This window comes from Aotus nancymaae, unplaced genomic scaffold, assembly GCF_030222135.1.
Source record: "Aotus nancymaae isolate 86718 unplaced genomic scaffold, 86718_ANA_hifiasm-v0.15.2.pri h1tg000041l, whole genome shotgun sequence".
Lineage (NCBI taxonomy): Eukaryota > Metazoa > Chordata > Mammalia > Primates > Aotidae > Aotus > Aotus nancymaae.
In genome coordinates this window covers 44,104,996-44,124,512 of record NW_026988455.1, presented here as the reverse complement: position 1 = coordinate 44,124,512, position 19,517 = coordinate 44,104,996, and the positions used below count along the sequence as shown (strand labels likewise).

The window sequence follows — 19,517 nt, the reverse complement described above, 5'->3', positions numbered from 1 at the left end:
ATTAATGGCAAAAGCTAAAATTAGTTGGCCACAAAACAATTAAAAGAGAGAATCTAATGACAATATATATATATACAATGTAAAGAGTGTACGTATGCACGTGCAACATTAGGAATGAAGAAAAAAATTACCCAGATCCCAAAAGGATTAAAATAATTCAATAAGACAATGTTATGTTCAGGTTTATGGCAATAAATTTTGAAATCTAGAGGAAATTAATGTTTTTCTAATAAGTTATAAATTACCAAAAATTTGATTCAAAAAAAGGTTATAGGGGCCAGGCGCAGTGGCTCAAGCCTGTAATCCCAGCACTTTGGGAGGCTGAGGCAGGTGGATCACGAGGTCAAGAGATCGAGACCATCCTGGTCAACATTGTGAAACCCCGTCCCTACTAATACAAAAAAAATTAGCTGGGCATGGTGGCGCATGCTTGTAATCCCGGCTACTCAGGAGGCTGAGGCAGGAGAATTGCCTGAACCCAGGAGGCGGAGGTTGCGGTGAGCCAAGATCGTGCCATTGCACTCCAGCGAAACTCCATCTCAAAAAAAAAAAAAAGGTTATAAATCCCAAGAGATGAATAATAAACAGAAAAAACTTGAGTGCATATAAAGAAAGCCTTCCAATTTTATGAAAAGTATAAATTCCTTCATACCAAAACCTGATAAAGATGGCCATAACAGTTGTTCAATATCACTCATGAAAATATGCTTTTTAAAAGGTTAAGAAATCAAAGATTTATTCTAGAAATATAAGAATTTTTAAATTGTATATTTTTATATTTCTAGAAATATAATGATTTATATTTCACTCTATTTAAAAGAGTGATAAATGAAAATATCCAGGAGTGAATTTAGTAAGGTGTAAGACAAATTAAAAAAAAAAAAGATTGTAGTAAAGGACATAAACCAACATGTGAAGAAGTATAGCGCTATACTGTCTTTTCAAATGAGAAAACTTACGGTCCTAAAGATAAAAATTCTTCTAAAATTACTATATATAATCCCAGTGCGAATCCCAACTTGGAAGGTAAAAGTGTTGTCAGATCAACATGATTTTTTTTTTTTTTTTTTTTTTTTGAGACAGAGTTTCACTTTTGTTGCCCAGGCTGGATTGCAATGGCCCAGTCTTGGCTCAGTATAACCTTTGTCTCCCGGGTTCAAGCGATTCTCCGGCCTCAGCCTCCAGAATAGCTGGGATTACAGGCACCTGCCACCACACACAGCTAGTTTTTGTATTTTTTGTAGAGACAGGGTTTCACCATGTTGGCCAGGCTGTTCTCAAACTCCTGACCTCAGGTGATTTGCCTGCCTCAGCCTCCCAAAGTGCTGGGGTTACAGGCATAAGCCACCACGCCTGGCCCAATCAACATATTTTTAAAGGCTACATAAAAATATAAATGTGAGAAAATTTCCAAACTTGAAGGAAAAACAGTCAGTGTGGGGAAGTTGTGCCAGCAGGCATCAAAGCATACTATCATGTGACTGCATGTAAGACAATATGACATTAGCTTAGGAATCTACAAGTCACTGTTTGGAACAGAGTAGATGCAGTTACTAAATCAGTGTATATAGGAAAACTTAATGTACGCTAAAGGTGGCTTGTCTTTCCAGTATGAAAAAGATTATAAAGTAAATGATTTAGGGCAATTACGTGTCCATCTGGGGCAACATTCCATTTGGATTAGATTCCATTTGAAGTAAGATCTAATATTAAGATGGACCCATAAATGTATTAAGAGGAAGAATTGCAAGATAGGAAATTTATAGTCCATAAAGGAATAATTGGCACATTTGATTGTGTAAAAATTTAAAATGTCTATAATGACAAGACACGCCAAAAGAATAATAATACTTCCAACCTCTAGGACAGAGCTAATGTTTAATATATGAAGAGGTCTCACAAATTGATTATAAAAGAAAGATAAAACAGCCCGGTATAAAAATAGTTAAAAGGTGTGAACTGGAATTGTAAATCACCAATAAACCTGTGAAAAGTATCAGCCCCATTAGCAGTGAGAGAAGGCGAATTAAAACCACTGAGATGCCCGTCAGGTGAGCAAACACTTTTAAAGATGGTGAAAGCCACTGCTGATCAGTGTGTCAATAAGCAGGCACTCTCATGCACGGTTGGGCTGAGTGCTTCAACTTTTGCACGGAAAGAAATGTAGCAATAGTCATTCAGATAGTTAACATGCTTATCATGTTTGGCCCCACAGTTATTCCACTTTTAGGATTCTTTCCCACAAAAATAAAAGTACTAGAACATTAAAGATGTTTGAATAAGGCTGTTTATTCCTGCTCTGGTTAAGATAGCTAAATCTGGAAAACAGTCTGAATGTTCATCCACAGAGGAGTGATTGGTTAAACAATGGTTATGTCTGTCTTGTGAATATATGCAGTTATTTTTAAATGAGGTAGATATATAGATATGAAAAACTAAATATATTGATAAGAGCAAGTTGCAGAAATAAATATGTGTGTGAAAAAGTATACGGAAGATTTTTAAAGGCTGTACGACAGACAGACTGTTGATATTGGCTATCTCGGGGTTGGGGAGATAAGAGTAAGACCTAATTCTTTTTTTTTTTTAAGAGACAAGAGTCTCACTATGTTGCCCAGGCTGGTCTTGAATTCCTAGCCTCAAGCAACCCTCCTACCTTGGCCTCCCAAAGTGCTAGGACTACAGGCAGGAGCCACCAAGCTCAGCCTAATACACTTTACTTTATTCCTCTCTACATTTTTAAATTGATTACAATTAGCTAGTATCTCTTCTATATAAAACATAATTATAACACAAGAGGTTTTTTTGAACTGTTCTTTGAAGTTGTGTCATCTAATCAATCCTTATGGAAATCACAGGTGATTTATCGTAGGGCTAATATTGAAAAATTGTCCACATGTCACATGGTGTCTCCTCTATGAAGGTCCATGGGAGAAATTTCCACTCCAGCTTGAATCTCCAGATATCTGTGGTTCATTTCAGCTTTTATCTTTTGCTCATTGTGCATCTGGTAACTGATCATATTTTTCTTTCCTCTGGCAACCAGGAATCTCAGAGTCAAGTTATAGACTGTATAGTTTATTTCACACCCATACCAGGCCCTGTGGCTTATGTTCTATGCATAGCCCTTGCTGATGGAATCATCTTGTTCCCCACATTTATTTTCCCTCACCCACATTCCTTCCTTTGTTTTAATTTTAACTGCTTATATTGTATGTATCCCTATAGCTACTTCTGATCGTTTTTGGGAGATGTGGTAGGAATATGAATAAATAATGACCAGAAATTTCTATTTTAACAGAAACCTGGGAAAGAAAACAGTCTCAACAATGAGTAGGCCACCCATCACTACCAACAACAGATGACTTGCCATTTCATTTACAAAGGTAAGGAAATATAGTCTCTATTTTTAATTAATTCTGATCAAATCAGTATAGAGCCCTTACCTTGTTTACTATAAATTTATTTACAAATATTCTAAAACATGTATCTAGGTCATAACCTTTAACTTTGACAACAAATTTGAAACAAATAACAAGCAAACAGCAACAAGAAATTTTATGAATTTTGGTGTGCCAGAAGTGTTAAAAAACAAAACAAAACAAGATATGGTCTTACTAATTACTATGTGTGGTTAAATTTTTAAATAGTATTTTCCTCATTTTTAAGTGTAGCAGTGCTCACTGTAGAATACTTGGAGAATCTAGCAAAGTATAAAAAGGAAAACCTAAAGCACTCATAACCCCATCTGTAGATAATCACCCGAACTTCTGAGAATGCCTTTCCTCCTTCCTTTTATGTGTACATGGAAAATACGTATGATTATAACTTCAAAAAGCATTTTTAGAGACGAGGTCTTACTGTGTCTCCCAGGTGAAATTCATATAACGTAAAATTAGCCATTTTTAAACGAACAATTCAGTGTTCATTTTAGTACAATTTAGTACATTGATAATGTTACGCAGCCATGACCTCCATGCAGTTCCAAAACATCTGTATCACCTCAGAAGGAAACTCGATGTAGTCAGCCATTGGTATCTGCAGACGATTGATTCCAGGACCTGTGGATACTAAAATATACTCAAGTCCCTTATCTAAAATGACATAGTATTTGCTTTTGTTTTTCTTTTTGAGACAGAGTCTTCCTCTGCTGCCCAGGCTGGATTGCAGTGGTGTGATCATGGCTCACCGCAGCCTCAAACTCCTGGGCTCAAGCAATCCTTCTGCCTCAGCCTCCTGTATAGCTAGGACTACAGGTGCAAGAATTGTACCTGGCTAATTTTTAATTTTTTATACAGATGGGGTCTCACTGTTTTTCCCAGTCTGGTCTCATACTACTGGCCTCGAGCGATCATCCCATCCCAGCTTCTCAAAGTGCTGTGATCACAGGTGTAAGCTACCATGCCCAGCGTGATTATATAATGTTTTTTAAAACAATGTTTTTAATTCGAACTTGCCTTGGCTTCATTAGGTTAGCTACAGATGATGTGGTGCAGAAGCATAACAAGTCTAGAAAGAAACAGTAGTCATCACTTTGACCATTGTAACAGCCCTTTGCAGTTTCCCAGTACATCCCCAGGCATCTTATTTGTTCCTGCCACATGACCTCTCTGACTTCAGTGTCCCTGGTTAATAGGTTCATGTGACCTTTAAATATCACTCTACAGGAAAAACAACCAACCAAACCACCCTTGAATTCAGATGATAGTTCATGGCTTTCATTTGTCATTATTACATCTTTTGTGCTGCTTAAAAGGATTTTTTTTTTTTTTTTTGAAACGGAGTCTTGCTCTGTTGCCCAGGTTGGAATGCAGTGGCAGAATCTTGGCTCACTGCAACTCTACCTCCCGAGTTCAAGTGATTCTCCTGCCTCAGCCTCCCAAGTAGCTGGGACTACAAGTGTGTGCCACCACGCTTTTGTATTTTCAGTAGAGACGGGGTTTCTCTGTGTTGGTCAGGCTGGTCTTGAACTCTTGACCTTGTGATTCACCCGCCTTGGCCTCCCAAAGTGCTGGGATTACAGGTGTGAGCCACTGTGCCCAGCCCAGGGATTGTTTTAGAAAAAACAGAAGTTTACCTGTTTTTTTGCTCCTCTTCCCTACTGTCAAGTCAGAGGTAATTCACAAAGTAATAAAAAATAATTTAAGACCATCTCATCCTCTGCCCTTCATTCATGCCCACTAGTTAACCTTTCATTAAGGTGGTTTTTTAAAGCATCCTTCAGAGTTACTCTTGTAGTTTTTTGGTTTTAAAGGCTACGAAGTCTTAAAAGTGAAATTACTGGAATGGCATTCTAAGTTAGGGAGGTCTTCATTCTGTTGGCTCTGTTAAACAGTTGAAGGCCTGTATTTTACCCTGAGCCTTATATATAAAGCATTTTAATTCTTCTGGAATTTTTATTCAAAACTCACCAAAATATTATGAAGAGACTAGAAAAATGAATTATTCTTTAAGTCAATTTAAGCAGATACAACATGAAAAACAAGTTTGTGAAACATCTGTCCTTGAAGATTCTATTCTAATATGGACTGATTAAGTAGACACAAATAGAATTGCAAAATTATGTAAGAGGGTGGCTTAATAGGTGGGCAGTACTAGATCTGGTGAGGAAGCAGAAACCACATAGCTGGAACACACGGGCCGCTGCCTGCTGGCCTCTGCTCCCAGGAAGCTCCTGGTTTTCCCTAAGATGAAAAGGCCACTTTCCTGGGCTCGGGCCCTCAGGGATCTGACTGCCAAATCTGGGCCGACACAGGGGGGTGTGGGAGGGCAGGGACCAGGAGGCAGAGGCGAGGCTTCTGGGGTCCGGGGCGCCCACCTGGGTTCAGAACATCTGGCTTCCCGGTGCGGCTGGAGAGGTGGGGAGTGAGGGCACTTGTGGGGCCTGTTCCGGGGGACCCATATCCCCTCCCACCCTCGGGTCCGGAGCCTCTCCCCTCCCCCCACCTCCCCTCCCACCCTAGGGTCCGGAGCCTCTCCCCTCCCCCCACCTCCCCTCCCACCCTAGGGTCCGGAGCCTCTCCCCTCCTCCCACCTCCCCTCCCACCCTAGGGTCCGGAGCCTCTCCACTCCACTCCAGGGATCATTCCTTGGGCTTCTCCCCTGGCCAGACTGTCTCTCTGAAGCCCGCATAGGCCCTGGAACCCCACAGGCGTCTGCCCTTCTCATCCGACAGGCAGTGCCTGCCAGCTCATCAGGGCTCCCACGGCCTGGTCCGGATCCAGTGCCCTCGGAGCGGCCTGGCCGCGCAGAGCACTCCTGTTGCCCTTCCCCTCCTCTCGGGCGCTCCAGCCCAGGCCGGGGGAAACTGGAGCTCTGAGCCTCTGGTCCAGCCTCTTCCTGAAAGGCTCTGCGAGGTCAATGTGTCCTGCCCGGAACAGGTAGCCTTTCTACAGCAGAGGGGGCGGCTTGGGTATCCTCAGGACAGGGTGGGGAGGACGGTGGGGGATGGAAGGTCCCGGTACAGGGAAGGGTGGGGCGGGGGCTGGGACAGCCCCAGCTCTTCTCTGGCGCAGAGTGGGGTCACGTCCGGCATCACAGAGGACTGCAGACCAGCAGGGGGTTGCTGGGGGAGGACATGGCAGGACAACCAGGCAGGGAAGACCCTGGGCCACCCGCAGGCCAGGCCGGGGCGTGGAGCAGCGAGGGAGGGCGCCGCAGGGCGGGCGGGGAGTGGGTGCCTCTACCTTGCCCTTGACCAGCACAGCCCCTGGAGTCCATCTGTGCATGTCCCTCTTCGGTTCAGAGGGGCAAACTGAAGCCCAGAGAGGGGAGGGATGTCACAAAGATCGCACAGCACACTGGGGGTGCGCCAGGACACGGAGGCTGTGAGGCCGGGTCTAGGCTGGTCCCACCCCCGGCCAGCGGGGAGGAGGGTGACCCTGGGGCGGAGGGAGAGCGGCGTCTGGTGGGACGATGCCAGGCCCGGCACAAGACAGAAGTTGCACGCGCCCTAGACCGCCATCCACCCGCGTGGCCTGCGCGCGAGCTGAGTCGGTAAATGACCGCACGGGTGAAGGATTTAATTTTCTCTCGTTCGTCCCCGTGTTCCGCTGCCTCGTAAATCACTGCCGTTTATGACTCTCTCTTCGGCACTTTTGCGATGGCCGATAATGGCTGCGTAAGTGGTAGAGAGGATGAGTTCTGCAGCAGATTTTAAACAAACGTGCACGTCGGAACCGCAAATAACGTTAAGCAGTGCAGCAGTGGGGCCCCTCACGGGTCACCCCGGGGCTCCGCCCTGGCCTGCGGGGAAGGGCCTGCTCTCCGGGGTCCCGGCCTCCCTCCCAGCGGTGGGCAGGGGCCAGGGCAGCTTGTTCCCAGGGGTACTTTAGCACGAGGAGCGAGACCCACCTGTGTGTTTCAGTGTGTGTGTGCAAATCTGTGCCTGAGTGTGTGTGTGGATATGGTTATGGGTGAGTGTGTGCGTGTGTGTGCATGCGTGCATGTCCACATAGAGATTGCAGGCTCTCCCCCTGACATTCACACGCGCACGGCCCAGAAAGGCCACTGCTCTTTGGGTCTTAGTGAACCCATCTGGAGGATGGGGGGCACCAGAGCCCACGTCCGAGTTCTCAGCAGCTGTAGGGCCTTGTTCAGTGGCTGGTGGTCAGGCTGTGGCCTGGAGCCAGCTCCTGGAGGAGAGCCACACTCTGTCCCTTGCTGGGTGCTGGTGGCTGTGCTCCATTTCCAAGGGTCCCTCCCCCGGACCTCCTCTGTGAGGAACTGATAAAGCAACAGTGGACGCGCACACCCACACACGTGCACACGCACACACGTGCACGCCCACGCACGCTCACACTCACGCACGTGCATACCACACGCGCACACCACATAGGCGCACACCCACACACATGCACACCCACACACGTGCACACACTCCCGCACGTGCACCCCCCACACACGTGCACACACGCCCGCACACACACACGTGCACACCCACGTGCAGACACACGTGCACACCCACACATGTGCACACCCACGCACGTGCACACCCACACACGTGCACACACACCCGCACACCCACACACGTGCACGTCCACACACGTGCACACACCCCCGCACGCCCACATGCCACTTCCCCCAGGCCGTAGACGTGGGTTCATCTGGAGCCCGTTCCTCAATCACCATCCGGCCCCACAGCCCCTGCGCTGGGGGTGGCGCCCACCACTGCTTACTTTCTGCAAAGACGCACTTTGCCATCTGAGAGGCTGGAACATCTCCTCACAAAGCCATAAATGTAATTGATATTCTCAGCATTTCGAGAAAAAATACGAGTATCAAAGATACACAGTATACCCCATAAAATCCTCCCATGTTTCTTCTTTACGGTGGGTTCTAAAATTGGCAAAATAAATTCCCTAAAACCCATTATGCTCAACGTGCAGTGTGTTTTGGAGGCTGGGCTGGGGGCCGCATGCTCCTCTCGCAACATGGCCTCAGTCCCTGCTTGGCCACGGGGCCCGTTTTCCTAGAAACCTGGTAAAAATGGGAATGATGATTGCCCAGCTCACGGTCCGTGACCGCGGTTGGGTGCTGGGAAGCTTAATCTCAATGCTTCTCCAATAAAATGAATGCCTTTATGATGCCCCAACGCGGGTTCTGCTGGACTCCAGGGCTGCTGCCGTCCCAGCTCTGGGCCGAGTCCCCTTTTGTAATTACACGGGGACCCTTTCTCCCTCCGTGGGTGCAGACACTGAGGCCTCACGGGGTAGAGAGCACAGGCTTCAGAGAGGCTGCTCCCGGATTCCGGCGCGGCAGCTCCACAAACTTCACTTCCCTGTCCCGGCTCCTTCCTTGGTAGTGATATTCACAGCCCCTGATTGCAGGAGCATGGTTTTTCTTTATTATCTTTCTATTTCAGGAGGTGAAGGCTCCGAAGAACAGGATACCACATTCAAAAAAACCATTTACAACAACTTTATCGAGGTATAATTTCCATGCAGTAAAATGCATGCCTTTTTTAAAAAGCAGGCTTTATTTTTTAGAATGGTTTTAGATTCACAGAGAAATTGCGAAGATTGTACAGAAAAATGCCGCATAGCCGAAGCCCCATCATGAGCGCCTCCCAGCGCCTGGCACATTTGATCCATTTAAGGAACCACCAGGGATACACGACTCAGATTTCCTGAGATTTTGCCTCCAGGCCTTTCCCCGCCCGGACCGCCCGGGACACGCCCTTCCACGTGGTGGGCGCGGCTCCTCCCCGGGCCTCTAGGCAGCCACAGTTTCTCAGACTTCTCTTCGTTTTGATGACCTTGGCAGTTTTTGGGGAGAACGGGTCAGGATTGTCTTGCGGACCCTCCCTCTATTGGGATTTGTCTGCCGTTTTTCTCATGATGAGACTGGAGTTACGGGTTTTTGGAGGAAGAGCACAGGGGCAGAGCAGAGCGCCACCGGCCATACGCCCACCCAGGGCGCGTGCTCTCAGCGCAGCTGTCCCGGTCGACGCCGCCCTGGGTCCCCAGCTGAGGTCACGCCGTCGGCTTTCTCCCAGGCCATGTCACCGCCTGCCCCTCCACGTCCAGCCCGCACTCTTTGGAGGGAAGTCGCGGTGCAGAGACCACACGGGGTGGGGCGGGGAGTGGCGGTGCCCTCCTTGGGGGCAGAGCGTCTGCGCGAATCCTTCCGAATCGTTCTGCGTGGACACTCATCTGCTCGGGCGCCCTTGTCGGATCGCGGCTGGCGTCCGGTCCTCCCCGTTCTGCGGCTCACGTAGTCCTGCCTTCCAGTCGGCCCGTGCCCCGTCCCTTTGGTTTTGAGCACAGCCTTGTTTTCCGGGATGAGAAGCAGCTCCAGGCTCACCCTGCACGTGCCCTGCCTCAGCCCCACATCAGCCACTTCTCCACGGAGCCCGGGCCTTTTGCTGGAGGGGCCCGTCAGACGCCGAGACTGGCCCCGGGCTGCCTGCTGCCCGGCTGCGGTGGATCCCAGGCCCTGGCGGCCGGCAGAGCGGGGAAACGTCCGCGTGTGCAGAGCCCGGGCATAAGCTCGTGTGTAACGCGTTTCTGTGTGTGACCATCCGTGTGACAGGGACCATCAGAGAAACAGAGGCAGAGTGACACTCACACACACTCGGTATGAGATTGCTGTGAAGCCTGGGTGCAGGTGACCGCGGAGGCCGAGAGGTCCCACCCGGGCCCCAGGGGATCGCTGGTGCAGGGCGGTCTGAGTCTGAAGGCCTGAGAGCCGGCGGGGGTGGTTGGTGGCGTTAATCTCAGTGCCAGGCCAGAGAAGGTGAGGCGAGTGTCCCAGCTCAAGCAGCGCCGCGGGGAGAGAGTGGCCTTCCTGCCTTCTGCGCTGTTTGGGTGACGCCACCCACCCCGGGGAGGGCGGCCTGCTTTACAGAGCCCGCTGACTCAAACGCTGGCCTCACCCAGGAACACCCACAGACACCCCCAGAAATAACGTTCAGTCCGGCACCCCGCGGCCAGGGGAACTGACGCATAAAGTTAGCGGCCACAGGCCCGCATGAGAGGGACGCGGCAGGCAGGGGCCGCTGTCTGGACTCTGCCCCTCGGCCGTGTGGGTCGCCGCAGCCCCCGCCCCGCATGTCCGTAGCTCCCGCCCAGCGGGGAGGAACCTGCCCCACCACCCGCCGTCCATTGACCTCATCGCTGAGCTCCAGCGTCCAGGGGCAGCGGTGTGGGGATGGTCACCCGTACCCCACGGCCAAGCCCCCGTCTACCACCTGCCGTCCACTGACCTCATCGCTGAGCTCCAGCTGCAGGGACAGTGGTGTGGGGATGGTCACCTGTACCCCACGGCCAAGCCCCCGTCTACCACCCGCCGTCCACTGACCTCATCGCTGAGTTCCAGCGTGCAGGGGCAGCGGTGTCGGGATGGCCACCTGTACCCCATGGCCAAGCCCCCATCTACCAGGGTTTGGGGCTCCTGTGTGGCTCCGTTTGCTTTCGGTCTCACGGACTTCATCGCGTGTGAGGGTTCCCAGGTCACCCCTTCCCCCGGCCCCTCCCTCCGTCCGTAACCAGCTAGAGGCCTCGCCACACACGCCTGCCTTCCATCCCACACACAGCCTCTTAACTGAGCTTTCACATTTGCGCACATCAAGGCTCACTCTCGCTGTAAAGTTCCACGGGTTTTGACAGACGCACAGTGGTTACATTCGCTTCACGGCCCGCTGTCTCCACGGGTCCAGCCTCTCCTCTCACCTGGAGCATTGGACGACACTGATCTTTTTACTGTGCTGGACTCCGCCTTTTGTAGAGTGTCACGCCGCTGGAACCCACAGCGCTGCAGTCTTTCCCGACCGACTTCTCTCACTTAGCAACGTTCATCTAAGGTTCATGCTTGGCTTTCGGTGTCTTCATAGCTTCCTTCCTTTTGTCAGTGAATCCTGTCCCATTGTATGGATGGATGTCCCAGAATTTGCGTATCCACTCACCCGGGACATCTTGGTTACTTCTAGGTTTTGGTAATTATGGACAAAGCCGCTATAAACATTTGCATGCCGGCTTTTGTGCGGACCTAAGTTTTTCAGGCCAGTTGACTTTCATGATCGACCTTGTATCTCGCAATCTTGCTGTGCTCGCTTATTAGTTCCAGGAGATAGATTCATCCGTTCATCCATTTACACATTGACATGGTGTGGCTGTGTCCCCACCCAAATCTCATCTGAATTGTAGCTCCCATAATTTCCACGTGTTGTGGGAGGGACCTGGTGGGAGATACTTGAATCATGGGGACAGTTTACCCCGTACTGTTCTGGTAGTAGTGAATAAGTCTCACGAGATCTGATGGTTTTTTTCTCATTCTCTCTTGCATGCCACCATGTAAGATGTCCCTTGCTCTTCCGCCACAATTGTCAGGGCTCCCCAGCCATGTGGCACTCTGAGTCCATTAAATCTCTTTCCTTTATAAATTACCCAGTCTTGGGTATGTCTTTATTAGCAGTGTGAGGGCAAACTAATACATACATCTTAGATTGATTTTCCAATGTGGAAATCATACCTCGAATAAGTCCCACTTGGTCCTGCTGTGTAACTGTGGTTACACGTTGTTAGATTTGATTTGATAATATTTTTTGATTATTTCACATCTGCATTCGTAAGAGTTATTGGTTTGTAGTTTCAAGTTTCTTTTCTTGGAAGGTCTTTATCTGTTTTGGTATTAGGGTAATTCTGACCTCTTAGAATGAGTTAGGAAGCATTTCTTCTGCTTCTGTTTTTCAGAAGAAAAATCAAATCACTTAACATAATGACGTCCAGTTCCATCCAAGTTATTGCATATAAAGACAGACTGTGGAGAATTGGCATTTATTCCTCACATAGTTGGTAGAGTTCACCAGTGAAGCCACCTGGGCCTGACGCTTTCTTTTTTTGAAGATAACAAAATATTGTTTAAGTTTCCTTAATAGATATAGACCTATTTAGGCTTTGAAAAACTTTAAAGTTATTTTAAAAAGCATTTGTTGGTACCTAGTAGTTGATAGCAGTGTATACTTTTGAGGTACATGAGACGAGATGGCCAACGCAAAATACACACATCCTGGAGAATGGGGCGGCCGTCTCCTCAGACATCCATCTACACACGTCCTGGAGAATGGGGCGGCCGTCTCCTCAGGCATCCATCTACACACATCCTGGAGAATGGGGCGGCCGTCTCCTCAGACATCCATCTACCCACATCCTGGAGAATGGGGCGGCCGTCTCCTCAGGCACCCGTCTACCCACGTCCTGGAGAATGGGGCGGCCGTCTCCTCAGGCACCCATCTACACACCTCCTGGAGAATGGGGCGGCCGTCTCCTCAGGCACCCATCTACACACGTCCTGGAGAATGGGGCGGCCGTCTCCTCAGGCATCTGTCTACACACGTCCTGGAGAATGGGACGGCCGTCTCCTCAGGCACCCATCTACACACGTCCTGGAGAATGGGACGGCCGTCTCCTCAGGCATCCGTCTACACACGTCCTGGAGAATGGGGCGGCCGTCTCCTCAGGCACCCATCTACACACCTCCTGGAGAATGGGGCGGCCGTCTCCTCAGGCATCCATCTACACACCTCCTGGAGAATGGGGCGGCCGTCTCCTCAGACACCCATCTACACACCTCCTGGAGAATGGGACGGCCGTCTCCTCAGGCACCCATCTACACACGTCCTGGAGAATGGGGCGGCCGTCTCCTCAGACACCCATCTACACACCTCCTGGAGAATGGGGCGGCCGTCTCCTCAGGCATCCATCTACACACTTACTGGAGAATGGGACGGCCGTCTCCTCAGGCATCCGTCTACCCACGTCCTGGAGAATGGGGCGGCCGTCTCCTCAGACATCCATCTACCCACATCCTGGAGAATGGGGCAGCCGTCTCCTCAGGCATCCATCTACACACTTACTGGAGAATGGGGCGGCCGTCTCCTCAGGCATCCGTCTACCCACGTCCTGGAGAATGGGGCGGCCGTCTCCTCAGACACCCATCTACACACATCCTGGAGAATGGGGCGGCCGTCTCCTCAGGCATCCGTCTACCCACGTCCTGGAGAATGGGACAGCCGTCTCCTCAGGCATCCGTCTACACACCTCCTGGAGAATGGGGCAGCCGTCTCCTCAGGCACCCATCTACACACGTCCTGGAGAATGGGACGGCCGTCTCCTCAGGCATCCATCTACACACTTACTGGAGAATGGGACGGCCGTCTCCTCAGGCATCCATCTACACACATCCTGGAGAATGGGGCAGCCGAGATCTCAGGCACCCATCTACACACTTACTGGAGAATGGGGCGGCCGTCTCCTCAGACATCCATCTACACACATCCTGGAGAATGGGACGGCCGTCTCCTCAGACATCCATCTACACACTTACTGGAGAATGGGGCGGCCGTCTCCTCAGGCATCCGTCTACACACGTCCTGGAAAATGGGGCGGCCGTCTCCTCAGGCATCCATCTACACACGTCCTGGAGAATGGGGCGGCCGTCTCCTCAGACATCCATCTACACACTTACTGGAGAATGGGGCGGCCGTCTCCTCAGGCATCCGTCTACACACGTCCTGGAGAATGGGGCGGCTGTCTCCTCAGACATCCATCTACACACTTACTGGAGAATGGGGCGGCCATCTCCTCAGGCACCCATCTTTTGAGTGACACACAATCTGATTACATTCTTTGTTATTTTAAAATATAAAATCAAGTTATCATTGACTATAGTCACTGTATTGTGGTATCAAGTACTAGGTTTTAGTCGTTCCTTCTATGTACTTGGTACTGATTAACCTCCCCCACCACCCATGTCCCTCCCAGCCACCCATACCCCTTCTCAGTCTCTGGTAAACATTCTTCTACTCTCTGCGTTTTTGAGTTAAATTATTTTGATTTTTAGATCTCACAGATAAGTGAGAGCACAAGATGTTGGTCTTTCTGGTCCTGACTTATTTCACTTAACAGAGTGACCTCGGGTTCCGTGTGTGTTACTGCAAATGACTGGACCTCATTCTTTCTTATGGCTGAATAGTACTCCACTGTGGACACGTAGCGCATTTTCTTTAACCGTTCATCTATTGATGGACACGTAGGTTGCTTCCAAACCTTAGCCACTGTAGAACGTGCCGTGGCCACCACAGGACTGCGGGCATCTCTTCTGTACACTGATGCCCTTTCTTTTGGATCTATGCCCCACAGTGGGACATCTGCGTTATTCAGGTTTTTAATTTCTCCTTGGGTAGTTTGTGGAATTGGCCCATTTCATCTTCAGTTTTCAAATCTGCAGAGCTATTCATGGTATTACTTTATTAGACTTTTAATGTCCACGGAATTAGTAGTGATGACGTCTGTTTCATTTCTGATATTGGCAATCTACATTTTCTCTCTCTTTTTTTTTTTCCCCTTGGTTAACCTGGGTAGAGATTTATCCATTTCATTGACCTTGTCAAAAAAATAAGCTTTTGATTTTTTTCTATTGCTTTCCTGTTTTCAGTTCGTTGATTTCTGCTTTAATTTTTATGATTCCTTTTCTTCTGCCTGCTGTGATACTTGCATTTATTTTCCTGGATGGTTATTAGTCATATCAAGCTCATGGCTATGTGGGTAAACTCAGTCACTTGGTTCCAAAGCAGAGAAACGTTTGATGAATTCCTGGGTTTAGCTTATGCTGTGTTTATTAAAAGCCCAGAATTTAAAACATGCTTCAAAGGCTTAAAAGAAAGTCAGAAGTTTTACCCTTCCTTGATGTATTAAACGTTCTTCATGCAATTTAAGGTAAGACCCTTAAATATCGTGGTTTCCTGATTATGAAGTTATCCTTGTTTACCACAGAAGTAACATAACTGGCTTTAAAAATTCAGATGAATTATAGGTTACATGTGAAAATCTTATTAGGAAGAGAGAGAAACACATTTGAATATCAGATCTCCCAATGAAAACACATATTTTGTCTTAAGGCATTAGAAAGAGTCACAAAGATATGCAGTAGTTTTAAGTGTGTAAAAATGTAGAACTTCTCTATATCATAATTTTGAAACAAGTTAAAAGGCACACAGTAAGTAGACTGGGCACAGTGGCTCACGCCTATAATCCCAACACTTGGGGAGGCCAAGGTGGGAGGTTTGCTTGAGCTCAGGAGTTCGAGACCAACCTGGGCAACTTGGCAAAACCCTCTCTCTACCAAAATAATTACAAAAATTAGACAGGCATGGTGATGTACGCTTTTAGTCCCAGCTACTTGGGAAGCTGAGGTGGGAGGACTGTCTGAGCCTGGGAGGTTGAGGCTGTAGTAAGCCGTAATTGCACCACTGTACTCCAGCCTGAGTGACAGAGCAAGACCCTATCTCAAAAACAAAACAAAACAAAAGGCACACAGTAACACAGAATAATATTAATAATGTACTTGGTAAGAAATTAATAACCTTAAAACATAAAAATCAATAAGCAAACCACTAATATTAATAACCATAATAGGGAAAAATTAATAATGGAAACATTAAGACCTCCATAGATAAATTGACAAAACAATGGAAAACTCAAAGGAAGAAATACAAAGAACTAAAAATGATGTGAAAACAATGTTAACCTTCACTGGTAATTTTCACAGATGCAAATTAAAACCAGGAGACGATTTCCTTTACCTGTCAGATTAGCAAAGCTGTTTAAGGTGATAACAATCATTACTAAATGTGTAATGAAACAAGCATCCACTCCCTGCTGATAGCAGTGTGAATGAGTATATTCTTCTGGAAATAAAGTTACCAATACGTAGTAAAAGCTTGACATTTTTTAATATCCTATTATGCCCTAGCAATTCCACGAATCTAGTCCAAGAAAACATTGAAGTTAGATAAAGATATAAGCATAAAATAATTATTGTACTATTTGCAGGAGTAAAACTCTTTGAACTGCCTCAACTATCCTTCAATATTAGCGTTGACTAAAGGATTAACACACAGTGGTGTTCACACAGTGGTGTATCTTGCAACTAGAAAAAATTATTCTTACAATGATATTTTTGTAATCAAATGGGAAATGTTTATTACATAAATGTTCAGTGAAGAATACTGGGTAAGATAATATTACAAGTTTTTACATATGAAAATGCACAGAATAAAAGGTAGAAATATATGGACAAAATGTGAATAGTAAAGTTGCCCAAGGGTAGTAGAATTGAGTAATTTTTTTGTTCTGACTCATTTTTTGGTACATCCCAGATATTTTTACAAGTGAGCATTTATAATCAGAAGAAAATTTTTTAAAAGGCTATGTAAGGCCAGGCAAGGTAGCTCACGCCTGTAATCCCAGCACTTTGGGAGGCTGAGGTGGGCGTATCATGAGGTCAGGAGTTCAAGACCAGCCTGACCAACATGGTGAAACCCTGTCTCTACTAAAAAACAAGAATTATCTGGGCATGGTGGCACATGCCTGTAATCCCAGCTACTCCAGAGGCTGAGGCAGAAGAATCATTTGAACCCAGGAGATAGAGGTTGCAGTGAGCCAAGATTGTGCCACTGTGTTACAGACTGGGTGACACAGACTCTGTCTCAAAAAAAAAAAAAAAGGCTGTGTAGCCTGGGCATGGTGACTCATGCCTATAATCTCAGTTACTCAAGAGGCTGAGGTGGGAGGATTACTTGAGCCTAAGAGTTTGAGGCTGCAGTGAGCCCTGATCACACCACTCATTCCAATTCCAGCCTGGGTGACGGAGTAAAACCCTGTCTCTAAGAAAAAAAAAAAAAAGACTTTGTAGAAAGAAACTTATACACATCTGCTTGCTTTCATAGAGCATATGGAATAAAGTATATTATGAAAATGTTTTAGATTTAGTTTTGAAAGATTGAGGAATGCAGATATCTTTTTTAGTGTTCTGAAATTTTTCTTTCTTCCTTTCTTAGAAGCAACAGCAATAGCAATAACGAAAACATACGTAACTAAAATAGATCCTTTGGTTGGCAATGTTATTCACATATTTTATTTCAGAGTAGCATTCAAGTTCAAACGGCAGTGTGTTTCTCTTTAGATGTCGTCCGCTGCTGAAAATGGAGAGGCAGCACCCGGAAAACAAAATGAAGAAAAAACCTATAAAAAGGTGAGTGTGCATTTTATTTTCTTCAACACAGAAAGAGAAACACTGTTTTGCTGGCTGGAATGTGAATATGATCAAAGACCTTTCTCCAAAACAGTTTTAAGTTACTTAGTTTCCAGTTGCTGCTATAAATAATTACTGCAAATTTAGTGACTTAAACGACATGCATGCATTATCTTATAGTTCAGTAGGTCAGAAGACTGACATGGGTTTCCCTGGGCTGCGATCCACATATCTGCAGAGCTGCATTCCTTCCTGGATGCTCCAGGGAGGAGTCCACTTCCTTGTCTTTTCCGGCTTCTAGAGGCTCCCTGCATGCCCGTGTCATGGCTCTCTGCCATCTTCAAAGCCAGCAATGGCCAGTGGATTCTTTCCCAGACTGTATCACTCTGATACTTTAAAGGGCCTATGTGGTTGCACTGAGGCCTGCTAGGCTCACAGCAACATGGAAAAATATTAAGAATGAATATTCTTTATCTAAAAGGTCAGCTGATTAGCAATGTTAATTTCCTCTGCAACTTGAATTCATTTTTGCCTTATAAGGTGACATAGTCACAGGTCCTGAGGATTAGGGCCTGAATATCTCTGGGGGTCACTTCACAGTTACCATAGTATAGAATATTGAGTGAAGATAGTTGTTGGCAGACCTTTCTTATTCCTAAGAAGGCGGCTCCTGAGGGCATGCAAGGCTCTGTGTATAATATATAAACCCTTTAATGACTCACCACTTTCCACCAACATTTGAAACATTTCCTATCTTTCTATTTAAGAATTTTTAAAATGTGAGATGCTCCTCTTCTCCACCTTTTCTAAGCTGCTAAGATTTCGTCTTCAGCCCATTTCATAAAACTCTTTTTGCAGACTTCCTGGTGTATCTTAACTGACCACTATTTGACTTTGATAAATTCTTGGCTCCCAGCTACCAAGCTAATGTTCAAACACATTACTTCTACTCCTGATTATAAATTGACTATACATTATAGCTTTTCAATGTTCTTGCTCTTTTGCCCTCTTAAGAGTAGGAGGTTTGTGTATCGAAGGTTTGTTATTTCTTAATTTTTCCCTTTTCCTTTTATACTTTGATGGGTAGCCTGTAAGACATTTAGTCATAAAGTACATGAGTTATGTGCTCTGACCACTTATTCAGGTCATGGAACTAGCATGATGTATTTTCTGTTCCATTTTCATGTGGGAGAGTATGCCCTTTTTCCTGGTACATCTTTTTTATCTGATTTTTCCCACTCAGCCAAACCTTGAAATATAAATCAGAAGGTTGTCATCCAAAGTGATGGTGTGCTTGGAAGAGAGTTGGGTAAAGATTCAAGAGCTCAGAAGTGTCGTGGTATATTTTATAAAATCTGTACATCTGGCCAAAGGCAACAATACGCTATTATTTATTTTTAGACACAGGTGAAAAACCAAATTCCGTCTCATTTACCCAAGATTCTGTGTACATTCATTCAAGCATGAGTCCAACATAGAGATAATTAAATTGCTAGCCTGTTACTACTTCAGATCAGTTTCAGGCAATATTCTCAATCAGTATCAAGATCCACTGAAATTCTTGACTGAGCTGACTCACAGCAGATCCTTTGTGGCTGTGAAAGTTACAGAAAAAAATGTGACCATGACATCTTGGATCTGTTAAGTATACCCAAGAATTTATTTAGTGGACCAGGTTTTCAATAATTAGTATAAGTAATTTTATGATTAATGCCTCTAGTAGGATATTTAACTTGGCAATGTTTTTTAGGTTGTAAAAACTAAAAATCAAACTCTATGGTAGCAGATAAATCTGAGAAATAAGGAAAGACACAGGAAACCTAAGGGGACCACATTTTTTTTTAATGAACAATCTTTTTATGTGTAATAATATCAGGATCTTTTTAATGATTTCTGGTTTTAAAAGGTATAAGAAATGGAAGAGGAGGTACATAGCCTCTCTTAAAAAGCACCAGGAAGACCAGCACAGCACTTAGAACTTCAGC

General features: G+C 46.5%; 1 protein-coding gene across 6 annotated transcripts in view; it reads left to right on the top strand.

Moving 5' to 3' along the window:
• The window catches only part of PIP5K1B (phosphatidylinositol-4-phosphate 5-kinase type 1 beta), a 351,464-nt gene that overhangs the window by 116,380 nt on the left and 215,567 nt on the right, over positions 1-19,517 (top strand). For 4 of the 6 annotated variants that reach the window (XM_064361684.1, XM_064361686.1, XM_064361687.1 and 1 more), the window contains exons 2-4: positions 3,302-3,386; positions 8,864-8,928; positions 17,464-17,532. In XM_064361684.1, the coding sequence (XP_064217754.1) occupies positions 3,362-3,386; positions 8,864-8,928; positions 17,464-17,532 (159 nt within the window). In that variant the 5' untranslated portion in view covers positions 3,302-3,361. The remainder of the gene's footprint in view (positions 1-3,301; positions 3,387-8,863; positions 8,929-17,463; positions 17,533-19,517) is intronic. The other 2 variants (XM_064361689.1, XM_064361688.1) reach the window with 1 other exon arrangement.